The sequence below is a fragment of the Apus apus genome, chromosome 1 (assembly GCF_020740795.1).
Source record: "Apus apus isolate bApuApu2 chromosome 1, bApuApu2.pri.cur, whole genome shotgun sequence".
Taxonomy (NCBI): domain Eukaryota; kingdom Metazoa; phylum Chordata; class Aves; order Apodiformes; family Apodidae; genus Apus; species Apus apus.
The window spans coordinates 31,242,024-31,267,201 of NC_067282.1; the positions used below are offsets into that span (position 1 = coordinate 31,242,024).

A 25,178-nucleotide genomic window follows, 5' to 3' on the forward strand; every position below is an offset into this window, starting at 1 on the left:
AGCATTTCCTCATCAGAGTGATGCTCCAGTCCCCCAGTCATCTTTGTCGCCCTCTGCTGGACTCTCTCTCGTTGTTACATTGTAATTTCTGAATCATACACATAGTCTTCACTTTAAAAAGGAAGCCTTAGAGGCTTTTCTGCAATATTTTTCTGCTCCCTCGGTGGCCATCCTTCAGAAGTTAGGGCTGAAGGCAGAAGCTCGGATGGACTTTCCTGGTTAAGGAGAGCAGCCCGTGGAAGCTTCCTACATATGTGATGGAGTGTTCAGCATCTCAGAAGACTAATTCAGCACAGGGCACATGTCCTTGTTTAGGAACTTAGATACTTGGATTTAGAAAGAAAGATTCTGAGCTAAAGGCATTTGATTTCTGAGGACGTATGTTTAGTGAGTAAATTTTAAAGACCAACTAATTCCCTTGGTAATTTGCTAGGCAGTGTCATCTTCCATCTCAGCATCTAAAAGGCAGTATGAGGAGCAGAGATGCAGGCACCACACATGGCCATGCTGTTCAGTTCACACCAGGGCTTCTGTGGTTTTGTGTGCCAGCATTCAGAAATGCTTTCTTCAGCTACATTTAAAAAAATCCCTCATTGTCAGCAGGCTGAACTTTAGTTAAATCAGTCTAAATTAGCCCGTTTGTCACCAACTGTTGTAGAACATCTGTCACTTGGAAATACAGATCCCCATGGTTTCAGGTGGAAAGTTGCAGTTTTGGCTACCGGGTTTGTTCCTGTATTGTGCAGAATGCTGAACTTACAAAAGCAGAAATAGGTCTGGCTTCAAAACATGAGCTTCAGAGTGCCACAGTCTCAGCAATGCCTTGGAAGAAGAGACCTTCTGACAGATCTGACCTAGGAGGACGAGGTCAGCAAAAAAACAGGCTCAGGGAAAGGTATTACTCTCTGCGGATTTTATAAGAACAAATTTTATGACCTTTCCAGATGTTCCACATAGGTTATTTTATAAACATCATAAACATTGGCCATTATTAGCATTAATGTGACTAATTAAAATTCTCTGCAAACTTACTATGAACAGATGGATTATATTTTTGCTTTACACATCTATATGCCTAGAACTGTTAAACATGGAGACTGTGTAATGAGCTTCTCTTTTTCAATAATTTTCTTGCATTTGGGTTGATCTGAAGAATGTTTTTCATGCACCTTTTTCCATTGTTTTCCCACAGTTATAATAATTTACAATATGTCACTTGCTTTATGAAGAGAATTTGAAAATACTAGCTGTCCAAAAGAGGTGTATATGGTCTATTAAATTCTGCAGAGTGGCAAGAAAACATTTGTGGTGTTCTGCAGTTAGGAACCAAAAGTCTAGTGTAATGCTGCAGCTGTGTGGCCATTTGACAGAAATATTACAGTATTTTTAAAATACCATGTGGCGTTCCTCTGTCATGAACTAAGTCAGATGTCTAACTCCAAGCTGACCATTCTGGGCTTTCTTTGCAGTCAGCAGAAAAAAATAAGCATCTTCAGGGAATGAATCATCAGATCAACCTCCTGGTGCTCTTCCAGTGAGATGAATAATCCCTTGGAGATGCCATTTTTTCTCTGCTGCCCATAGAGGAATCACAGGGGACCTAGCTCAGAGCCATATGTCCAACTTCTACATGCCTTGTTTAGAACAGGCTAATGCCACATATTTTGTGCGGTCTTGATACAGAAGGATGTAGGGGAAGAACCTGGAGTTAGCAAAAAATTTCAGCATTGTAGCAGTGAATATTATGGGGAATGAAGAAGAAATACATTAAGAAAATGGGCTTAAAGAGCACTCAACTGGAACACACACACAGTCTATGTGGGTCTCAGTATAAAATGCTTTATTAATGAGGATTAGTATGGCCAGAACATTTCATCTTATGGCCCAACTACTAAAGAGTACAGGTATTGAAATCCCTGCTACAAATTTCTGCTTGCAAGTATTTAGAAGATTACCAAGTGGATTACCCCTAAAAATTTGGGTCAGGTGTACAGCATGTGAATTAATTACCTGACCAGGATACTTGTGCCAGGATGATCACTGAAAGAAAGTGTGTTATTGCTGTCACACCACCAATTTACAGCCCCCAATTTAACTCCTACAAGGCATCTTAGCCTTGTCATGATGCATTTTTAGTTACTTATAGGATAAAGAAATGAAAACGTCAATTTCCTTTTTTATTAAAATTAATTAATTTTCCTAGTTTTGAATTTGTGATTAGCATATGGATTGTTTTCTAGGATTATGGATAGTTTTGTCTTTGCGGTTTGATTTCTCAGTTCTTCCGCTTTGCTTCCACAGCAGTTACATGTGACACTGCTCCCTGTCTTTCCATGCACCTCTGTTTCATTTCCTCACAAACCACCTTTTCAGCCTAAGGCTTATAGATGTTGATCCTCATGTTTAAGAAAAATGGAAGCCCTAGAGACATCCATGTTGGGCTGTTTTTTAGACTACACCAAAGCTGCAGTTTTTTCCTCTTCCATGCAGTGTAAATGTTATCTACCTCTTATTGAGGTCTCAGACTGCCCCTTGACAACATTTTCAAAAGTACCTATTGATGAGTGAAGATCCAAAATCCCATGTTGAAAAATTAATTTGATTTCTCAAAAGTCAGACAAAAAATGGGGTGGAAGTGTATGCAGGTAGATAGATACATGGTGTAATTATCCAAAGTGCCCCATGACTGGGTACTGAGCAGCTGGGGACACTTATTTGGTAATTTCTGTCTATGATACTAATGGATGAATCTTCAAAGGACTGAGGTACCAGGTGTCCACCAGGATGCATGAATCAGTTTTTCATGTTCCCATGGGGCAACAATGGGAGGGTCATTTTTAACATGGTGTTCCCTGGCCAAATTACTTCCTTATTACATGGTAGCCTTCAGTTTTGCTCTTTCCTTGGCCTTCAGGGAATTTCAGTTCCTAGTGATCAAGACAATCACAGAATCACTTAGGTTGGAAAAGACCTTCAAGATCATCAAGTCCAACTATTAAACCTACTCTACCAAGTCCAGCACTAAGCCATATTCCCAAGCTCCACATCTAGATAACTTTTAAACTCATCCAGGGACAGTGATTCAACCAGCTCCCTGGACAGCATGTTCCAATGTCTGACAGCCCTTTCAGTGAAAAAATTCTTTTGAATGTCTTGTTTAAACCTTCCCTGATGCAGCTTGAGGCCATTTCCTCTTGTTCTATCATCAGTTACTTGTGAGAAGAGACCAGTCCCTACCTCTTTACAACCTTCTTTCAGGTAGTTGTAGAGGGCAATGAGGTCTCCCATCAGCCTCCTTTTTCTTCAGACTAAATAGCCACAGTTTGCTCAGCCTCTCCTCACACGACTTGTCTCTGGACCTTCCACCAACTTCGTTGCCCGTCTTTGGAGACGCTCCAGCACCTTGATGTCTTTCCTGTATTCAAGTGCCCAAAGCTGAACACAATATTCGAGGTGTAGCCTCACCAGTGCCAAGTACAGAGGACCAATCACCTCCCTGGTCCTGCTGACTATTCCTGATGTAGGCCAGGATGCTGTTGGCCTTCTTGGCCACCTGGGCACACTGCTGGCTCATGTTCAGCCAGCTGTCAACCAGCACTCCCAGGTCCTTTTCCTCTGGCCAGCTTTCCAGCCACTCTTCCGCAAGCCTGTAGTGTTGCATGGGGCTGTTGTGATGCAAGTGCAGGACCTGATACTTGGCCTTTTTAAATTTCATACAACTGGCCTCAGCCCACTGATCCAGCCTGTCCAGGTCCTTCTGCAAAGCCTCCCTACCCTCAGACAGATCAACATGCCCTCCCAACTTGGTGTCGTCTGCAAGTTTACTGGGGGTGCATTCTATCCCTTCACCAAGATAGTTGATAAAGATGTTAAAAAGAAGTGTTCCCACTACCGAGCCCTGGGGAGCACCACTTGTGACTGGCCACCAGCTGGATTTAACTCTATTCACCACTCTCTGGGCTCGCCCATCCAGCCAGTGTTTTACCCATCCAAGCCATGAGCAGCCATTTTTTTTCATCAGAATGCTGTTGGAGACAGTGTCAAAGCCTTAGGGAAGTCCAGGGAGAAAACATCCACAGCCTCATTGACCAGATGGGTCATCTTGTCATAGAAAGAGATCAGGTCCATCTCTTTTGGAAAGGTATGATTAAATGCCTTGAATGCCAGCACAGGAACTAAATCTAAGCCTCCCCTTTTCCCCCTTTAGAATGGTCTAAATGGTGAGGTCTGGTGATCTGAAAGATAGTATTGTCCTTCCGTAGGGTGTTCAACAGTTGGCTTTTGTGCACCTGACCCAGAATTGCACCAAGTGGAGGGAGATGTCTCCATGCCTCCAGTGACACAGCACTGAACAGAGAACAGCACATCCCCACATAGGGGTTGAGTATGCGGAGTCCATCAGCTAGTTAAGGCAGTGGCCATATATGCATTCCCAAGTGTGAAGCCCTTCCACTGTACTTTGTAGGACACCTGAGCTTTAACCCCTCACAGCAGATTATAGATAATGACCAGAGTCTCAGAACCTGAGTAAAAGGCCTGAGTGTCAAAATGTGGAGCAAAAGTTGTGGTTGAACAGATGGTTCATCCTACAGGGCAAGTTTATACTCTGGAGTATAAACCTCCAGAGTAGTTTATTCCGGTGTAGTTGATCACAGATGTATCCTTACCTCCTGGTGGACTTCAGGTTGCTGGAAAGCAAATTTTGTTCTGAATGACCTTGGGATCCCTTTGTGCGTTAGCTGGCACCAGGGGGAAAAAGTGTGCTCCTACCCTGGCAAGCAGTAATTAGCTCGTTGAGTCTCATTAAGCAATATTTTAAATCAGAATGTAGACTCTCTGAAATCACTTAGACATGTTTAAAGGTTGTCATCCTGAATTTCATTCCTAACAGCTAAGTGACAACCCTCCTGTTGGCTTAGGCAAGCCAGTGACAATCCAGTGTAGCAATCCCCATCACTTAGTAGACAGGACCAGTATGCACAAGTAGGTGATCCTGGTATTTCCAGGGTACCTCACGGACAAGCTACATACTGACATCACTTTTTTTCCATTACGGCTACTAAATATCATGCCTCATAACAAGCAGTTAAAGCAAAACTGTTACAAAGTTTAAAATAATGTATAAGTGACAAAATGCAAACTTCAGTAGTACTACTGGAATATTTGTAAATTATGAAATAGATTTTTCTGCTAACTAACAAATAAAATATTGGGATCTTTTTCTTCGTACAGTTCTAGCTGTGATCAGGGATCAAAACCTTGTAGTTTTTTGTCCCCTTATGAAGTCTTAAAACACAAGGATTCATATCTGTGGATAAAAGTGGCATTATTAATCCTTTCAAAGAAGGAAGGGGTCCCATGAGAGTGGAGAAGAGGGGGAAAGTCACCTGTCTTGACCTGCTGGCCATGCTTCTTTTGATGTAACCCATGACAGAGTTGGCTTTCTGGGTTGCAAACGAACATTGCCAACTCATGTTGAGTTTCCTATCAACCAGCACCCCCAAATACTTCTCCTAAGGACTGCTCATAATCCGTTCTTACAATCCATTTCAAAGCACGATTTTCTTTATGTCACTGGAGTACCTTTGCCACAAATGGAAAAAAAAAAAAAAATTTACACAGAACTAAAAACAAAGATACTCATCGTTCAGGAAGTCCCGAAACCAAAATGAACCGTGGAATTGTGAATTTATGAAACTGACCTGCTTAGCTTGTTGCTAAGTGTGCTTAGCCCTTTGTTCGTGATATCTCTGAGCTGATTCAGTAGGGCTGTTCACTGAGAAGTACCAAAGGTTTGGGGAGAAGACTCTATTTCCCCTCACCATGGGAAGCTCAGGTTTGTCACCTTGAGTTTTTCCTCCCATCCTGCCGAAGAACTTTAGTGGTCTACTAGAGTTCTCTGACTTTTTGGGTTTTTTTCAAATAGCTGGTAGGTATCTGGTAGAAATTCCCCTTCCCCCCCCTGCCTCCAAAATAAATTGAAGTTAAATAATTCTGAAAGAAAATGCATTCTCAACAGATAGAATAAAATTCTCCTCTTCTCTGGTTTGTTCATTTTCATTCTCTGATCTCTCCCAATATGATTTAATCTGTTTTAACATTATCTGTGCCTTCACAGATAGAATCTGAATTTTTAATATTAAAAAAGGAAGAAAAAATGTTTAAAATCCTTTTTGAGCTTTCTTCAAAAAAGGACTGGGGTCCATTTTGTTTTTCTCCTTACAAGTTCACTTCAAAAATTGCTCTGTGACTTTAGAGAAGGTAGAATTTACATTGATACGATGGTGATTACTAAAATCACCTTCCTAGTTTATTTGCTTTAAATTACATACAGCAGTCCTTTTTTGTAATAATCCTTCCACTTTTTAGTATATTCTTCTAGTACTAAAACTGAAGCCAGTTTCATTACAGATTTTGAAAGCATGCTGGTTAAAATTCTTTTAGCAGTCTGACTTTTTTTTACACATTCATGCATTCAATTGCTCTGCATTAATAACAACTTTTTAAAAGGATTTTCCTGCTCTTTAATTGTCCAGTCTTAGAGTCTTTCCTTCTTTTGCCAGTGAGCAGTTAAAAAATATAAGCTTACTTTCTGAGCAATTTTTAGGTCATCATTAAGCTCTTTGTGAAAGAGATTGAGTGATATAAGGTGGTTTTACAGGGCTGGCCAGATCTCAGTCGGTGTTACAGAATGCCACCATAATACAAGTAAAACCATTAATAATTCATGTCATTAGCTGCTACTATTACTTTCTACCTTGGCATATTTCTCAAAGAAAAAAAAGAAACACACCCCCAAAAAAAAAAAATAAAAAACTAAAATACCTCCATAATCCATCCAGTCCCTTTTAATTAGCTCATTTAGTCCATGTGCTCCTTATTTGCTTCTGTACTGATAATTTGACCACTGAAGCTCAGCTGGGTATCTCTGTTCTTTACTTGTCCTCCCATTTTCTGTCTTACGTACACATTCTCAAAAGCTTGTCTATCTAGGATGCTTGCAGCAGTAGCAGAAAATAGAGATGGAAGACTCCATTTCTGTTTTCTCTTGCATTCTTATAATTCCTCCTTACTTTTTGGTAGTATAACCCCTTGCAGTTGCAACCTGTATTGTTTCAGATAGCTTATTCCTTTGTGTTTCATTTTCTTTGAATTTCTTAATCCTATTTTCTGTAGCCTTCACTCCACCTACAGTCAATAGAAATCTTGCTATCAATTTAAGTGTGGCCAGAATTTCAACTGAAGCTCTTCTTCTGTTATTTTTATTTTTTATATAGACCATCAAATATGCATGTTTTATAGCAAAATAAAAGCCCTGCCTCCCAAGAGACTTCAGTCTAAAGCCCTATTTTGACAACTAATGCCACTTGCCTCAATCCTGCAGTATTTCCTATATGATGAAGCAAGGTTCGTATCAGAGAAGTATGTGCTTGAATCACGTGGAAATCTGTGCTTGGTTTTGAGCTGCCTTGCTGAGTAAGGATGGAGATAAGGTCCTGATGCATCACAGGGCTGAACTGTAAATGGTTTATGAACATGAACAAGAAGGAATGAGAGTAAGCCATTGGAGCAAGAAAGGAAAGATGGAGGTTTCACCCAAAAGATTTTCTGGGTTGGCTGTGCAGACATATCATGTGACTTGCACATCTAAAACTGTTCCAGCTGCTTATAAGTGAATGAATAAACCTATTAAGTATTATTATGAATAACCCTGTGTTCCTATGACTGGTTGAAATACTTACTACCTTCAGTAGGCACTAGTCTTGCTTCATGTCAAATCACTGGATTTGTCCCAAATGGTGTAGTTTGTGATGATGACAGAGATGTTATGGGGGCAGGAAATGAGTTTTGGAAAGTCATGGACAATGTGGATGGGAAATATGAGACTGGAGGCAGTAAACAAAGAGAGAAGGGGACAAGCCATGCCAAGCACGGGAACTTAAGGTATGGCAGCAAATGAAGAAATAAATATTCCACATAAGATGTGTGAGGCGATTTTTTTATTTAATTGCCAGAAGAGGTTAAGGTTGTTGAAGCCTCCTCATCCACCACTTTATTATTTTTCATCAGTAAAAGAAACCATATTAATGCCTGAAACAAATATAGGCCTCTTGATCTCCTAGGAACATTCTACTATGCAAGATCCCTGGACAATTATTACTTAGAAAGAGGAGCTTCACTTTAATGGGACCTGAACCAGAGTTCAGTCACATTTATGACATTCCTTCATCTCAGAGTTCCCTTGGGGTTCTTTTTTCAGCCAGGCTTACAAAAATAGTTGTTCCTACTTTTGCTATTTTTGAATCTGAACTGAAAAAAAGGTCTGCCTAGCCATAAATAACAATGAGAGCAGCTAATTAAATGCAGTACGTTGAGGATGGCTCATAATCTTGTCAAGCCGATGAAGAAAGCAGCATTCACTTCATCTTTGAGTTAGTGGGGTGGAGGTGGGGGATTGCGTGGGTTTTTATTTTACTTTTGTTTCTGGATGTCAACACAAGGTCCCTAAAATCTGTTCTGTAATATAAGATGGTGGCATTAAAAGAGCAGGTACTGTACCTGCCCTACTGTGTTGTGCTGGCCTGATGTTAAGTTCCTGTTTGTTAAGAAATGACATGGGGGTGAAATGGTCTTGTTGAGTCCAAGTGATTTATCACATGGCACAGAGCCAGCACTTGCTGTTACACCAAGCTGTCAGTTTCTTTGTTGTAAATTAAACCACGTTTCACAACCTAAAAGATTTTCAAAGCTTATTTTGTAGACAGATTTTCTAGCAATGCCTTGCAGGGTAAACTGGGCTCTAATCTGAGTGCATTTATCATTTTTTTTTAATTTCAAAATTTAACGAGGAATGTTCTTCCATTTGTAGAACTAGTAATTGTTTATATACATATCTGAGACACGTTACTGTGCAGGTTTCAGAATGAATCCTGACAAAGAGGAGTTTTCAGTGTCTTTCTTTCACTCTTCCTCATGGAGTGTCTTAACTGAAGAAGAAAGCAAAATAGCAGCTGCTGATACTGAGGTTCAATGTTTTTTACAGGATCAGGGATTCTAGTTTGTGCTGTGGTATAAGTATTATTTATTTTGTCCTTCATCTATGTGGAAGAATCTGCTTATTGTATTATGAAAAAAATGTTTCTTCCTCTGTCACTCAGGTGTAGACCACTGACATTCAATTGGCTTCTTAATCCACACAAGCAGGTTGGCTAGGACCAGGCTGAGTCAGAAGGCAGAGGAAAGGGAATCCATCATCAACCCAGACTAGCCACCTCCTGGTCTCAAACACTGCAGAACTAAAGGGAAATGTAGGTATAACATAGTCATTTAGAGATAGGACACTGACTTGTTTCTCATTCTTTCTAGTATTCAACTGGGTGAGACAGGGTAGACAGAAGAGGAAAACATCCTTCTGCAGGTGAGCCTTGTAATGGCTCTCTGCAACACTGAGCCCCCTGCGTCAAGATGAGAATAGAAAAGGTGAAACTGCTTGTAAAAGATGACCCCACCAACTCTGTCTATAGGAGCAAATTAAGCTGAGCTGGGGCAGGCTTGTTGATACTGTTCAACCATGAAAAAGTTGTTGCTTTGGGCCAGATAGCATTTTCCCACAAAATGTGGGCACAATTTAGGGTTCAGTGCAGGCCACGTAGTTTCTCCAAAACCATCTTTTGGGGGAGAGAGAAGAGTTGTTTTTGCAGGGACACTCAGCATGTTGTGCCAGTTATCTTCAGGGAAACAGAATGGTCTCTGGCTGGTTTTGATCACTAGTACAGATGTAGTTTTGGCAGTAGGGCAAGTTGAGGAATGGCAGCCTTGCAAGCTGACTTCCCACACAGAGAAATTATTTGGGAGATAAATCACTGAAGGCACCATCCTCTTGGTCTGTCCAAAAAGGTGGAATTTGGGGATATAATAGTCCTTTGGTTTTCTCATTTGTCTTGTCATGTCTTAAGACTATGTCTTAAGGAACCTACAGCCATACAGACAGCAAGCAAACCAAACAGTAGCCTCCTGTTCTCTGATGGAGTTGCAGCTACAATTCACATTCTTTTTGGTACCCATGGATTTTTTCTGGGATTTTTGTGGCTTTTTTTGATTAAAAAAATCCAACACAAACAAACACAAACCCCACCCCCACAAAAAGACACCAAAGCAAAACAAAACAAACACACAAAAACAAACAAACAAACAAACCCAACAACCAACAAAAAAAAAAATCAAACAACCAAGGATGCTGTCAAACTCTATGTCTTTGTTATACAAGTCCGTAACGGCATTTGCTTACATATATCCAGTTGATGAGTAGCAGTTTGCTTTACTTTAGAAACCATCCCTTACATTATCTGCAGTCTTCTCCAGAGTATTATTTCCAACTTTTAAGTGTTTTCCTCCTCTGCAAGTTAATGACAATTGCATCTGTTTCTCCCTCTGTGGCATGTGAATTGAGAAACAGGGCGGGGTTGCAGGTTTTCAGCTGTAAATGTGTGACAAACAAATTCTTTTATGAAAGTAAACAGTATCATAACCAAAAGACTGAGGCTTTGGCTCAGATTAATTAATTATTAATAATAATAATAATAATAATAATAACAACAACAATAATACCAACAAAAAAACCACAAAAAAACCACACCCAGATGAACGTTTATTTCATTACTCTGCAATCTGTCTCTTATTGATGTCACATGTCGTTCGCCTACATGCAATTTTAGCATGGGACTTAAAGCTAAGTTCTGTGCATTATGTCACCAAATGCCTTTCAGGACCATTGCCAAAATTATTCTCTCTCCTATCCAACACTGACCTGGAGACTCTTAATTCATTCACTTACAGCATCTAGCCTTGACTACTGTAATTCCTTGGTTTTCTGGGCTGGGAGCCAAATTGATTGGCAGACTCCAGCTTACTCAGAATTCAGCAACAAGGCTGCTGACCCAAACCACACCAACTCCATATCCTTCCTCTGCTGTGAATCTGTATTTTAAAAACATGTTACACATTTACTGTAACAGTTTCCTTTACACTGTAATTTTATGGGTGGAATTTTTCTTTTACCCTGCATGTCAACTGTCGCACTCTTACAGAATTTTTCTGAGCTGAGTTGCCATATATTCTACTCTTGCACTTACAGTAATTTAGTGCAAAGCCCTTTTCATCCTGGATCCCTAATTGGTGGAATTTGAAGTGAAATTCTACAGGAAGTCTGATTATTTGATCTGCCAGCAAATACTTTTGGTTTTATTTTATCACATTGTGTTTCAGTTTCTATTTTGTTTGGTTTTTTGTTGTTTGTTGTTGTTTGGGGTTTTTTTTATTATAAGGCATCATGACACATTTGGTTGCTATTATACTTTATTCTTGCATTCACTTAATTAAAAATAATTATGTATGCATGGCAGCTGATAATGTAATAAGCAAAGGAAAAATTTACTACTTCTTGTCTTCTGAAATCAAGGAGAAATTTCATCCCTTACTCAATCATGTATTTAAAATGGCCTGCTTGATAAATGTAACAGAGGGTAAAAGTGTTCTCTCTACCTCTAAATCTACAAATGAGACTATACTTTGGTTCTCATTTATTTCTGTTTTTCTCTATTAGTATCATTTTCAAATATCCCATGTCAAATACTCTCTTGCCCTGGAGATAATTCAAGTTTTCCCTTTAATCCTATCTTTCATGAAGCTTCTGCAAGCATAGTTTAAGGGGGTTTTGTTGTATTTTCCTGTTTTTTCTGGTTGTTTTTACATTTATGGCTGGTAACAATATCCTATTCTGGTAGCATGTTAAACGGCGACAGAAACTGAGGTTTAAACTTTCATTTATCCTGGTTACTATGAGCTGGCACCTCTAGTGAAGTGCATTGTAGCTAAACTGCATTTGTTAAACATTGACACTTGTGCACCACTCTAGGCCTGGTTGTTTGGGCCTTCTTATTTATAACTCAGCAGAAAAACAATTAAATAATAATCCTTTGTCTGAAACATGCCACGTGAATTACCAGCCACAGAATACGTTGTTAGGAAAGATGCAGTTATTGGCATTCTGTAAGTTACATCAACAGGAAAAAAAAATTACATGGTATGGACCCTTTCAGAACAATTATTTTTAAAACCTAAGTTTGTAAGGAAGCAGCTTTGCATATGGTCAATGAAAATTTGATGTAACAGATGTTTGACACATAATATTTCATGTTAATAATTCCACTTAGCAGTCATGGCTGACAATACAATGCATCCTAGAGTTCAAGGTTCCTTAGAGATAGGTGTGCTCTGTTACTTCATTTTGGAAGTTACTTTCTGGAGGTCTGGTAATTGTCTGAAAAACATGGTCAGCAGTGAGACTGAGAGCAGTTGTTTCACCCACATTTTGCAGATATCAGCCCAAAATCTGGGACTTCTCTTTGGCCTAATCTTAGCCAGACATGGAGGGAAAGTGAGTTAACTGGAGAGTTTCTCAGCTGATACAAACTGTCCTGGCTTCCCCTTTGGGATGCACCTACCATCCTTATGGGTTCTGTGTGACTGGATAGTTCACCTGCATAAGATTGATCCTGATCTGGGTTGGCTGCATTATCTCTTGCCTACTGACTACCAAGATCCCAGGAGTTATACCAGCTTTAGGCTTCCAGGGTGTCTGTGAGAGAACAAACACATCTTGATGCAACATTGACTAAACGTGATCTGGCAGAGCGGGTTTATATTGGATTGCCATCTCATACCACATGAATGCAGGGTTTTGATGCAGTACTAAATATGTGAAGCCACTTTCCTGTACTGTCAAACCATGGCCTTGACTGCTCTTTAATGCAATGCTTGGAGACCTTTTAGGTTGTGTGTTACCTGTGGGTATTTGTAACACTTCATAGCCTAGATTGTTGTGTACATTGAAATACACTTTCTTTGAATACAGAGGAGTGGAACATTGGTCTTTGATAGGTACTAATTTAATATTCCCTTCTACATTTCCCCTTTTTTATTATCACTAGCTAAGTCACTTTAAATGCCCTGATTTGTAGCATCTTGTATTCATAGTATCCTACCTCCTTTAGCTTTTTAAGTCCTAACATTTAGGTAAGTGAAGGAGATCCCTTTTCTGCTCACTGCAGTTATGCAAGAAAAAGTCTTTGACATCTTCCTAGCTTCTGTTTCCATTGGGGAGAGTTTCTGAAATGATCAGATAATGACTTTTGATAAATCTTAGCAACTGTTCACAGAATGGAAATTAAACACTTTAAAGTTCAAATGTTTTTCAAAATGTGGATGGTCTTATTAATACCAATTAATGAAAAGTGGCAAACCAGCTCTTCCTCATATCTTTCTGAATCTTTTCTACTTGAATTTCCACTTGCAAACTAAAACCAGATTGTTAATTAAGCAAGATTTTCTGAGCACCTGGGTCATCAACACAACAATAGGAATTAAATTCTAGCCCAAGTTTCTATACACATAATAAAAGAGTACTTTAACATTTTCGTTCTTTTCAAATTAATTTAAGAAATGTACACAGCATAACTTCCTTGATTCATCCACCCTTAACTCCAAGCATATTCTAATAGTCTGAAATGATCACATTTGATATTAAAACTTGAATAGATCACAAATAGATCAGATATTCACAGTAGTTTTGAGGCTTTAGTATAAACTACATATGAGTAGCTTTAGTACAAATGACATACAAGTATTAATTTTTTTTAATTACACTTATTTTCTATGGCTTTGTGAGTTAATTAACCAACTCTGATGATTGCAAAGAAAACCTTCCATATGCGACTGAAAATGTTGCAGTCTTCCTGAATCTGAAAGAAGCCTGTAGCAGTGGTAAAAGGGAATAAAAGAAATGTCAGGTGAATGAGTTTGGCTTATGAGAGCTAGAGGTGAAAGATACATAGCTGACTTAATAGGTGAGCTCACTGTTTTGGGAAAGATAGGTTTTTCTGTATAATAAGATCCTCTGCATTTGCTACTTGAGTGGAGAAAGAGAGCAGCCATTGATCAGGTCAATGAGAGATCAGATCAGAGGGCATTACAGCACTTCTGCCACCATGTTTCAGAGTAAGAGTGGGGAGGAAGGTGCTGCAAGCTGTAGCTTTGCAAAACAGTGGACATCGTCTCAGCCTGGGAATCAGATAAATAGCCAAGAACCTTCCCACAGAATTGAAGCATTTTTTTGTTTGAGTTCATAGGGCAGCACAGCTGCTCATTCAGGAGGACAGCACAGGTCATTTGTAGAAAATCTGTATTTCTTGGTGGTCCTTCAGTTAGCTGTGCTGCGATCAAAACAACTTAATCTTGGCCAAACTATTTCTAGGCAGGTCACAGTTGTGGAAGGATAATGTTTCTTGTAACTGATGCAAAGAGAAAGAAAAGAGTTTGGGAGAAAAGCTGCTGAAAAGCTTTCTGAGAAAAGCTAAAAACTTAAGGATCTTAATTGTCCTAGATATTGTCCTAAATATTGATGTCTGGCTTAAGAACAAATTCATTAAAGTTAAATGAGGGCAGCCCATTTCACATCTCTTCTTCATCTTATGTGCACAAAAATGTGACTGTTCATTTCCATAAACATACATAGGCCATGGACACATGACAGAATGATCTACCACAGGTGAGCCTGTTTACATAAAATTAAAGAGAAGCAGCAGCTGCAGCTAGAGAGTGCAGCATTAGTGTATGGCTGAGCCCTTCAGAAGTGCTGACAAGTTCCTGCTATCAAGTAGTCATCCTTCACAGCAGACCCTGCTTGTCTTTCCCACTTTCATTTGTAAAGCCTGCTCATCTGTACCCAGCTCCTGGAGAGGAACACGTGTCAGGTTTATGCCTCGAGTGTCACTTCTGTAGTCACACACCTATAGCCAGACAGGCAGAGGCTGTGCAGTTGTAGCAAACATGACTGGGAGGCAGCTGCATGCCTGCTTTTTGGTACATAGTTATAAGTTGTGTAGACTAAAGTTATGGAAACAGACTTGAAGGGAGACATCTCCAACATTTATAAAATGTAAGTACAAAAGACACATCATTGGATGGATATTGATGATGTTGTTTCAGTAATGACATCATCCATAGACTCCTAGTGTCTTTGCTTTGCTTCTCTATAGTGATCACAACATAAATTGCTTGTCTTGTTTGACTTCCTTGTTCACCAAAGTTGAGCAGATTGTCGCCGTTTTCAACGCTTCTACCAGACAAAAAGCTTGGGACCATTTCTCGAAAGCCCAGCGAAAGAACATAGACATTTGGCGAAAGCATTCTGAGGTTGGTGATTTTATTATTACTTTCTATCCATCATCTCACAGCTGGATTGACACAGAACGAGTGTGATTGTAGCTGGACATAGTGTATTCAGCAACATTTACGGCTACTGTTTTAGCTGTTAATCAAATGGCCATTATACGGTCTCATCTACAGTATGAATTGCTCCCATTGCTCTCATTATGATAACAGTCATTAAATAACACTGAGAGTGCAATGTGTTTTTATTTCCATGAAAGATTTGGGAAATCATTGGAGGATTATGTTTACTATCTAAAATAATGAACTGAAGTAGTGAAATTAGGAACAATATTTTCAACTAAGGATAGAATTAAGAATTATTTCTGAAAAATATCTTCTTGGGAGTCATCGTGATCTGTTTTTAAAAGAAGTATTCTGTAGCACAGATTTAATTTTTTTTAAATTGTTGTGCCATCATATGGTCATTATAAGATGACTTTGTCTGAAAATAAAATAGAGAATTTCTTTCCTAAGTAATGATATAAGCATCTTAAGTCCAGAATTTGTTTTATGTGTATCTTTAAAAAGTAGACACAACGCTTGTATTGATTCCAAGTGTTATGCTTGTAAAGAAACCAGTATAAATGTAATCATACAACCACACAGAGTTAGCAATGTGGGACCATGCATGTGTGACTGTCATAAGCATGAGCAGAGGAATTGAGATTCTAACTCCCCTTGCTGCAAGTGGCAGCAAAGGAAGCACTAGACCTCATCCTGTGTTTTCGTCATCCAGCTTTCGTTTTTAATTCAGTATATACGCTATGAGCCTGTATTTTAAAAAGTAAGTACCCCTGTCTTTGTTTTCTTTCTTCTTCCTTTTTTAAAAAAATAAAATATGTGCAACTTACATACACTTGGTTTACCTTCATGTAGTACAGTACGTTGATTGTTAGCATCACAGACTTCTAAATTATTTTTCTCTGTCTCAGAATAAAAACTTTAGAAGGTAAGGTGCACTTATTTAATTATTTTGTAGTACACTTGTAAAATAAGTGTTGTACACTTAGTTTGAGAAACACTAAAGTGCTGTGATATAAATCATTTGGGTAACATTTTAAGTGCCCATTAACTAATGCTGAATTACAGTAGAATACCAATGGCACTAAATGTAACATCCACATGAATACCAAATTAATTCTTTATTATTGGTGCTATTATGGTGAATACCAAATGACTTCACAATAATGGGACACTTAAAATAAAATGTTAGCATAATTCATTGATACAAACTGTATTTTGCATTTTTGTCACAATTATTTTATGTAAGTAGTGGATAAAGCCTTTGTTCAATTGAAAGTTGGGAAGCTGGGGTTTGGCATTTTTCTTATCTTTTAAAGAAGTATGAAAATGTGATTTGCTAGTAGCTTATTTCGATTGTATTAAGCCCATCCCTTTTTAAACTAACTTTCTGTGAAGGGATATAGTGTGTCAGTCATTTGCTGGCTTTTGAATCTTTAATAAATTGTAATGTGTAAGAGTTGGACTTTTCAGAAATGTGAATTTACTAATTGCCTTTTCAAATATGATTGCCTTATGTTTTACTAAGAAAAGGACAACCAAAAAAACTCAAAAGTATGCAAAGGCACTTGCTGAACTGATATATTTTAGAAATGCCTGCTTTTCAGATGTGAATGATCAAAATGTACCAAATGGCACCTTTGTTTGAAATAGTATTTTCTAACCATGACGTTATATGCTAATTTGTTTCATTTTCTGATCACCTTCCTTTTTTTTCTGAATTTTAGAAAGCTTTTCTAGAAACTCACACCCAAACCAAACAGTCATACCCACAGACATTCTCTGTGGAAGTTTATTGGCTTTGCTGGTAGTGTAGTCATCGATGCATCAAGGACATTTATCCCCTAAAGAGGGAGTAAATGTAAGCTGGAGTCTGGTCATATATGTGGTATATTTCCCTAAGAAAAAGTGCAGGTGGCCTTTTCCAATAATGAATTAAGAAATAGCTTGCTAGTTTCTTCCAGAGGTGCCTCTGTTTGCATGAGATGCTGGCTGACATTTTACCTTTTTAATCACTTCTTTTAAAATTGAAAATAATTCTCATGTAAAACACCCACTAATTACCCTCCTCGCTTTTGGTGCGATTAATGGACATTTATTGGAATACTTGAGATCTGCCGATGAACCAAGGGAAACGCCTTCCCTTTTCCCACCCAATCCCTCTCTGACATCTTATTGTTAATTGCACGGAGCAGTGGTCGGACTCTCCAGTGCTGTCTCCTCCTTCCGTGAGATTCTTCCTTGTTTCAAATATTTCAAACCACCTCTTTGGGAATTAGGCTCTTTGTCAGCAGAAAAATTAGCTGTCTGCAGGCTGAAAAGGCCTACACTAATCACAGTGCAGCATCCCCGTGTTACACCTGACAGGATTATTAGGACAAAATAGAGTCCTCTCAATCTTCTCAGCGCTGCCATTAAAAAGCCAGCCGCTGCACCCGCGCCAGCTTTTCTGCCAGAACAAAGACTGTCTAGACTCCCACAAAGCCCGTGTGCCTGCTGATCATTTACCTAGTGACACGTGCACAGGCTCCCTGCCTGCCTGCCCTTGCAGCAGTTGCCCAGAGAACCTGCTGTCTGCCCTCGTGCTCCTTTTGGATCCAGATACAGAGATTTTTCAGGCTGGGTCTTTTAAATCCAAGGTGATCTGGATAAGATGCCTTTGCCCAGCTTTAGGCACCTACAGTATAGGGTGCCCCAGCTCCACCAGCTGCTCTCAGCTCCATTCACCACCAGCAGAGAGAACTGAGCACTTTCAGAGTGCAGTTAGTACGACTTTGTTTCACGTCGATACCTGTATTTGGCTGGATGAATTCCACCTCAAGGAGCAGAAGGAAGCAAGAATTATCTATACCTTAAGCAAGCTGACAATCTCTGTATCAGTCTGCTTTATACAAAATTTTAAGCATTATCCCTGCTATAAAAGCATTCTGCTATGTTTAGTGGAACTAAACATAACTTGACGTGAAGACTCACTTTCTCCCTTGTTTTCCCTGAGAGTTACCTTTGATAAACTCTGTTGTTTCACAGGAAGAATTCCCTGTGCTACTGTTGTTATAAATATTCATATACAAATAAACATTATTACAATGTATCATTAAAATCAGAGCAGTATTAAAAACAGATACTAAGTAGTACATAATGACTTTATGGAAGGCAATACTGACAAAAGGTCATTTTGGGTTTTAGGAGCTCCGAAATGCTCACAGTGAACAGCTCATGGGAATCCGCCGGGAAGAGGAGATGGAAATGTCCGATGATGACAGTGGTGACAATCCCAGTAAAAAGCTGAGAGTAGATGATTCAGGTAAAACCAAATCTCTCTATAATGTCGTATAAATACAACTGTTGTGTTTTTTTTTTTTAAAAGCAAACAAAAACTTACATATGATGAATGACATACTAATAGCTGATTATAATAGACAGTATTTTATTTTAAACCCTCATAAATTAGTTATTTGAATGATGCAAGCTGTTGCTAGGAGATGTCTGTCATTTGCTATGATCTATAATGATGAAAATTCTCCAGTTCTGCCCCTGGCTGGAAGCATTATGGTCCTTTAGCACACTCTTTGCAGTCTTGTGTAACAGTCTCTCATTCCATGGTTGTAACAGTGTCTTATTATGAGACCAGCTGAAGTTAAGATTCAATGTTCTCTAAGCCTTACCTTTCTTTTTAACAAATGCATAGTCAAGTATAAGCTCTCTAGCAAATGCACTCACCTTTTTTTACTGTGTGTTCTGTGGAATTAATTTTTAAGGTTACATATTTCACAATATGGTACTGCATGCTGCATCAGTTTGACTCTCGTTAGATGGGTATCATGAAAGAACAAGGGTGCTTGTAACATGTGGAAGGAAAAGCAACTTTTTCAGCCTTCTACAAATACTCTGCTATCCAGAGTGGACACCATGAAAGGTGGCTCAGAAGCTACCCGAGTTACTAACAGGTAACACAGTCTGGATGGACCCTTTGCTTGATTTTTTGACATTGGTTAATAAAGTGAGTAGCTAACAAGAGTTTACTTGTCCAGATGCTCATCTTCAGAAAGTAATTTTGAAGAGTCTGAAGTTGAAGCATGACCAGGAACTACCAGCCAGCAGTGACCTTTAAGGAATTAAAGAAGGAGAGAGCAAGATGGAAAGAAACTGAGAGTCTGATGATGAGGATAATTTTGATCTAGGTGTTTGAATATATGCACCATGTTAAGAAAGGAAAACATTTAATCCATTCGATGATTTCAAGTCCTTGTAAGCCTGCTCAAAAGTGTGAATAGAAGCCTACATAGAGGCTTTGGCTCCTTGTGTAACAAGATCCTGTGTGAGGTCAAATGGCTCCAGATATAAAGACCAAAGGAAGGAGAGTCATTCTAGCAAATAACTTTTTACTACAACGGAATTACAGAATCACAGAATGTTAGGGGTTGGAAGGGACCTCAGAGGAGGCCGTTCCTACAACATCTCTCTTGAGAGGAGACTTAATGTTTTTCCTGGTAGAAAAATGAAACAATAAAACCTCTAAAGGGCAGCCTTCATTTTTGCTTGACTAATGGTGTGGGTTTTAATTTTCCAGACATCGTGAGCAAATGTTCGGAACTGAGAATGTGGGTCTCTGCAGACAAAGCACCGCTAGCAGTCAGAGATTTTTATGAATGTCTAATCATTTCACCTTGACTGTCTCCACTCTTACAGAGGGAAGTAATTAGAATCAGCAAGAGGAAGGTAGAGCCAGAAATACCCGCACTCTGCCCTCCAGAGAAGGAGTAATGATTTTTTGAACTGTCATCAGTTTGGCTAGATTTAACATAAGAATGCTTAGGAGAGAGCTATGCTGGTCTTTCTATTTGTAACATCACAAATAGGAAAGAGTTTTTTGTTTTCTTCCATGAAAAGGGACATTTCTATCAGGTGTTTTGATATCTGAGATTTCTACAGCATTCCTTTCCAAACAACTTCAGTTTATTTGTATTGTTATAATGTGGGAACTTGAGTCCCTCAGTGATAACATTAGCAAACCCAGTACCATGTTGCATACTGAATCAAATTTAATTCATATGAGTATTTGTCCATCATTGTCCATTGTACCATTCATCATCCTCTTGATCTTAGTGCAATTGGTCTAGCCTGCTACATGCATAAAGCCATCCAGTTCTAAAATTAATTTTATAGCTTTCTTATTCCAACATTACACTCTCAACTGAAGCAAGTGAATTTGAGTCTTCTATTGTTGACAATAAGGGGAACTTGGGGTTATATCAACAAAGTTATTTGGTATAAAACACTGGTAAAGTAAAAGAAAGTGAGAGAATTTTTTTTTTTCATTTTTATGTACAGAAAAGTGATCTTTCCTTATTTAGCATTTTTTTAAATTACTTTTTGTATAAGTCACCTTCTCTTTTCCTTTTTTACTTTCTTTTTGAGTATGTCATTTCAGAACCACCTCTTTATCTCACTGGAGATATTGGGTATTTGTATTCACAGTATCCTCTCTTCAACAAAGAATGTCTTTTAAAGAATCTTGTACCACAAGGAACAATTCTGCACAGCAAGAAAACATTGGCACTTTCTTTATTTTTAACCTATTTTCTTAAATTTTTTGTCTAAATGCTTAACAATGAGAGCCTCAAAGCTTGAATAACACAAAGAAGATTATGTGCCTCTTCATTCAAGGACAGCATGCACACATAAAGGCTTAAAAGTCTAAATCTAAAAGCGACTGAAGCAACGAGATGTGATGAATTGATTTGGATTGTTCCAGAGCTCTGGTCTGCCTGTTCTGCCATCCCAGCAATTTTCCTGAGAATGTTATTTTTCACCCTACCCCACCCAACAGGGGGAACAACACTCCTGGCTGTTTACCATCCCCAAAGCTGCAACAAGTGACAGAGATTGCCTGAGGTTCCAACACCTGTGTCTGGTCTTCTTTCACCAGTTCATCTAGTTAAATCACCCTTAGCACAAGAAGGCTCAATTAATTCAACAGTTTAGAATGGATCCTAAGACCTCTTTCTGTCCTGGTAAATTGTAGTTTTAGCAGTCTCCCAGTGTAATGTATTCCATTAACTCAAACCTTTTTTATCCAGAAATAGCTCCACTCTGTGAGCATCGAGATAGCATGGTGCTGAGTGTGTCACATTTCTTTACAGCTAGACTGGTTAGAATGAAAACTCTCCTCTAGCCTATCTGAAGAGAAACTTACTCATCAACCTGCGGAAAAAAAAAAAAAAAAAAAAAAAAAAAAATGGATTCCAGCCCTGACATTTGAAAACACAATGTGACTCATTTAAGCCCTGAGGCTATGCAGAAGACTTCAGTGCCTAAAGACTTATCAGGACTTGCTGGACTTCAGGTTTCAGAGCAATGTTACCCAACCCAGGTGCAGGACCTTGCACTCGGCCTTGTTGAACTTCATGAGGCTGGCATGGGCCCATCTCTCAAGCTTGTCGAGGTCCGTCTGGATGGCCTCCCTTCCTTCTAGGGTGTCAACCACACCACACAGCTTGGTGTCCTCAGCAAACTTGCTGAGGGTGCGCTCCATCCCACTGTCCATGTCACTGACAAAGATGTAAAAAAGCACTGGTAAAAGGCTGACCTGAGACTGAGAGTATCTCACCTGTGGGATCAGCTATTCCTTTAAAATGGTGCCTTTTTCCAAAATTTAGCCTTTAAACTGTGATTTTTCTGCAATGTGGATTTTCATGTTTGAAAGGGACAAGGGGATTGCTGTAGTAAAGCTGAGAGATTGCTTAGAAAAAAATAATAATGATGATTGGCAACTCAGTTAATACATTTGAAAGTCAACGTGCAGCTACTGAAGCATTAGCTCAGGGGAAAAAAATAGAGATTCAGCGCTGGAGTCTAGAGGATATATGAAAATCTTCAGAACAATCAGGATTTATGGATGTTCTGTCTCCCACCTGCTGACACCAGGAGTGAGGATCCACATCTAAAAGCCTCCAAAGTAATTTTAAGAATTAGTGAAGTGAAGCTGCATGTTGTAGAAAAGAGCTGGAGATTGGTTTATGCCTAGAAGGCACCTGTAATTTTCCTTTAAGGGGAGGTGGGTTAATCTCTTCCTTTTGCAGTTCTCGGCGATGTGCCATTAATTCTAGCAGCTCAACTCCAGTGAGAGACTGTGGCTGGCACCACAGAAAAGAAAGTTGCACTGTGCTTGAAGAGGGGCTGTGGGAAGGATGGTCATGTGCTTAAGGCTTTTGACTGGGATTCCAGAGCTTTGGGCCAAATCCCAGCTCTTCTACAAACCCCCCACCTGGATTAATCAATGAATTTGTGTTATCTCAATTCCCTACTATTAAATGGAGGCAATGATTGTTCCTTTCATTCACCCACTGCCTATGCTGTCTGCATAGGTGATAAGCACCTCACTGTAAGGCTCTCTCCAGAGAAACAGACTTACAAAAGCCCATTTGGCTCCTGGATAATTTCAACACCTTTGTATTACCTGTGGTGAAGTAGCTTTATGAATTCTCGGGGACTGTGTGCAAATAATAAATTGCAAGTTAGGTACTGTAAGCACAGCTTGAGCACATAAGATTTTACACTGCCCTCCAAGTGAGGACAGACATCTTCTGTGGCAGGATTTTCAAACATATCCAAAGTAGGTACCAAATTTAAACACTGAAGTTCTTTCTGTCTTAAACAGTAGCCTGGATCTTTAAGTGCTCTCCTGAACTGACTTGTCCTGTTTCCAGCATCAGCTGAGCCACTTGCCATAGTCACTTGCCACAGGCTGAATAGTAGTCCATCTCACAGAAGATTGTAAGTCCTTGTGAAAATCAGTATTTCAGAACTGCACCCTGGTGCACACAGCATAAAACAGGCCTTGTGATATTGTTCATAAGTCTACCTTGAAAGTTGCAAGCCTTGCAAGTCTTGAAGGAAAGCCTGACACAATACTGAAGTGATCTGTGTGATGCTTATTCATCTTTTCTTTGCAATGCAATCCTCTTTTTGCTTTCTCTGAGGCTTGTGTGAATGCAGAGATATACACGTGGAATGGAAACTGTGTTTTATAGCTGGATTAAACTGGTAGGAAAGCATTATATAGCTTGTTACAAGTTTTAATAGAAACTACTGAGCCCTAGCTGTGTGGAGCTGAGCTTTGTTCTTCCTGTGATACTGTGGCCCAGTGTCACAGCAGATCTCATGTCAGATCTTCCTTCTCCTGATCCCAGGCATCAGATATTTCTCCCTTTCTTTCTTGTATATCTAATCTTTTGGGTTTTAGGGAGATTTTGTTACAAACAAAAGTCTCATTTATTTTTCTGTCATTACCTCTCCATCCCATAGCTTTTCAGCATCAGATATTGATGAAATGATCCTGTTATTTAGCAAGCCCATAATTTACCCATTTTCCTTTTAAACACTTGTTGATAAAGCTAATGTAAAATAAGAAAAATGTATTTACTTTAAAAATTAATGGGGTAACATTGCTTTTTTCCCTCAAATAAATCAATACCATTTCAAAGCCATCAGCAGCTGGTGTCATAATCAGCCCTGTGACAATAAAGATACAAAGACATATGAAGAGGAAAAAAAAAACCCTGTTAACAGAAGCTCCTAACAAGGTTTTATAAGCAATCTTGAATAAAATAACGTTTTAAATACAAAGCACTGAATTGTCACCGCACTGAATTGTCACCACACTGACACAACATACGCTCTGTCTGGAGAAGACAGCTGAACAACCCTTTTGAGCTCTGCAAGTAACATCCCTTTGAATGGAAATGCTCTGGACACAGTAGACAATCAGCTTTGCTGCCTGGGACCATTGGGGGTGATCACTAGAAAGCAGCACAAGATGATTGCTCCCTCTATGCTAGGAAAAGTCTGCTCTAGTGTCTTTCAAAGCATGCCAGTTCAGAGCTGTTATCATCAAGCAGACTCCAATTTTGTGCCTTAAAATGCATTCCATTTTTTCCACAGCTTTTACAAAAATAGGTTGAAATTCAGGAAGCACGTAGGCAGGGGCCTAATTTTATGCTCCTGGTTTTAAGTCCATTTGGCTCTAATAATGGGTCTTGTGCAGCTGAATTTAGCAGAAATGCCTAAATTAATCAGGACTGAAGGTAGCTGCCAAGTCTGTCTTCCCTGGAGAATAAAAACAACCTCATCCTGTCCTGGGTACTGTGCCAGTTCGTCTGGATCATGCACAACACATTGGTTTTGGGATGAAGGTGTGTGCTCATCCTGTGGAAACAGCAGTGAAGGGGTTAACCTAATTTTCAGTTTTTAGAGAAAACAGACACTTCAAAGGCATTTTCCTAATATGGTCTTTAGGAGGATGTTCCGTTTACTACAAAACAAGTCTGTTGCACTTTGATGCTTTTCAACTGCCTGAAATACTATTATCTAGATTACATTTTATCATGTTTTCTGGGTATTTCATACTGATAAGATTTTATGTGGGATCATTACATATGAGAATAGATTTAATCCTGTTTTTAGTAAGCTTTAAGGACACTAAGGGATTATTTATGTAATAAGATGCAAAGTTGCTATGGAAAATGCTATAGCAACCTAACATCTTCACAAAACCAAGCAGCCACTTGTGACAGCAATCTAAATTTACATTTATTTTAGTGTCATTTTATTGACATTCTTAGTATCTCATTTTGACAGCATGTTAAAATATGTTTTGCACTCATGCTGGAACAAAATTAACAGCATGTTGTTGGAATGAGGATGATGCTTATAATTTTTGGAGATAATTTTAGCATATTTCATTTTGTGTAAATAACATTAAAATAGTAGTGAAAATAAGTTTGGGTGCATCCCTCTACTTGTAGTAGAGCAAACAATGCACATTGAAAGTAATCTTTTACAAATCAGTAACAGCTGTGACTGAACTGTGGTGGGTTTTTTTCGGC

General features: G+C 39.0%; 1 protein-coding gene across 4 annotated transcripts in view; it reads left to right on the forward strand.

Annotated features, from left to right (window-relative positions):
- ENOX1 (ecto-NOX disulfide-thiol exchanger 1) overlaps positions 1 to 25,178 on the forward strand; it is a 367,973-nt gene that overhangs the window by 285,030 nt on the left and 57,765 nt on the right. For all 4 annotated transcript variants that reach the window (XM_051631836.1, XM_051631825.1, XM_051631855.1 and 1 more), the window contains 2 exons: positions 15,146 to 15,252; positions 18,478 to 18,595. In XM_051631836.1, coding sequence (XP_051487796.1) covers positions 15,146 to 15,252; positions 18,478 to 18,595 — 225 coding nt within the window. The remainder of the gene's footprint in view (positions 1 to 15,145; positions 15,253 to 18,477; positions 18,596 to 25,178) is intronic.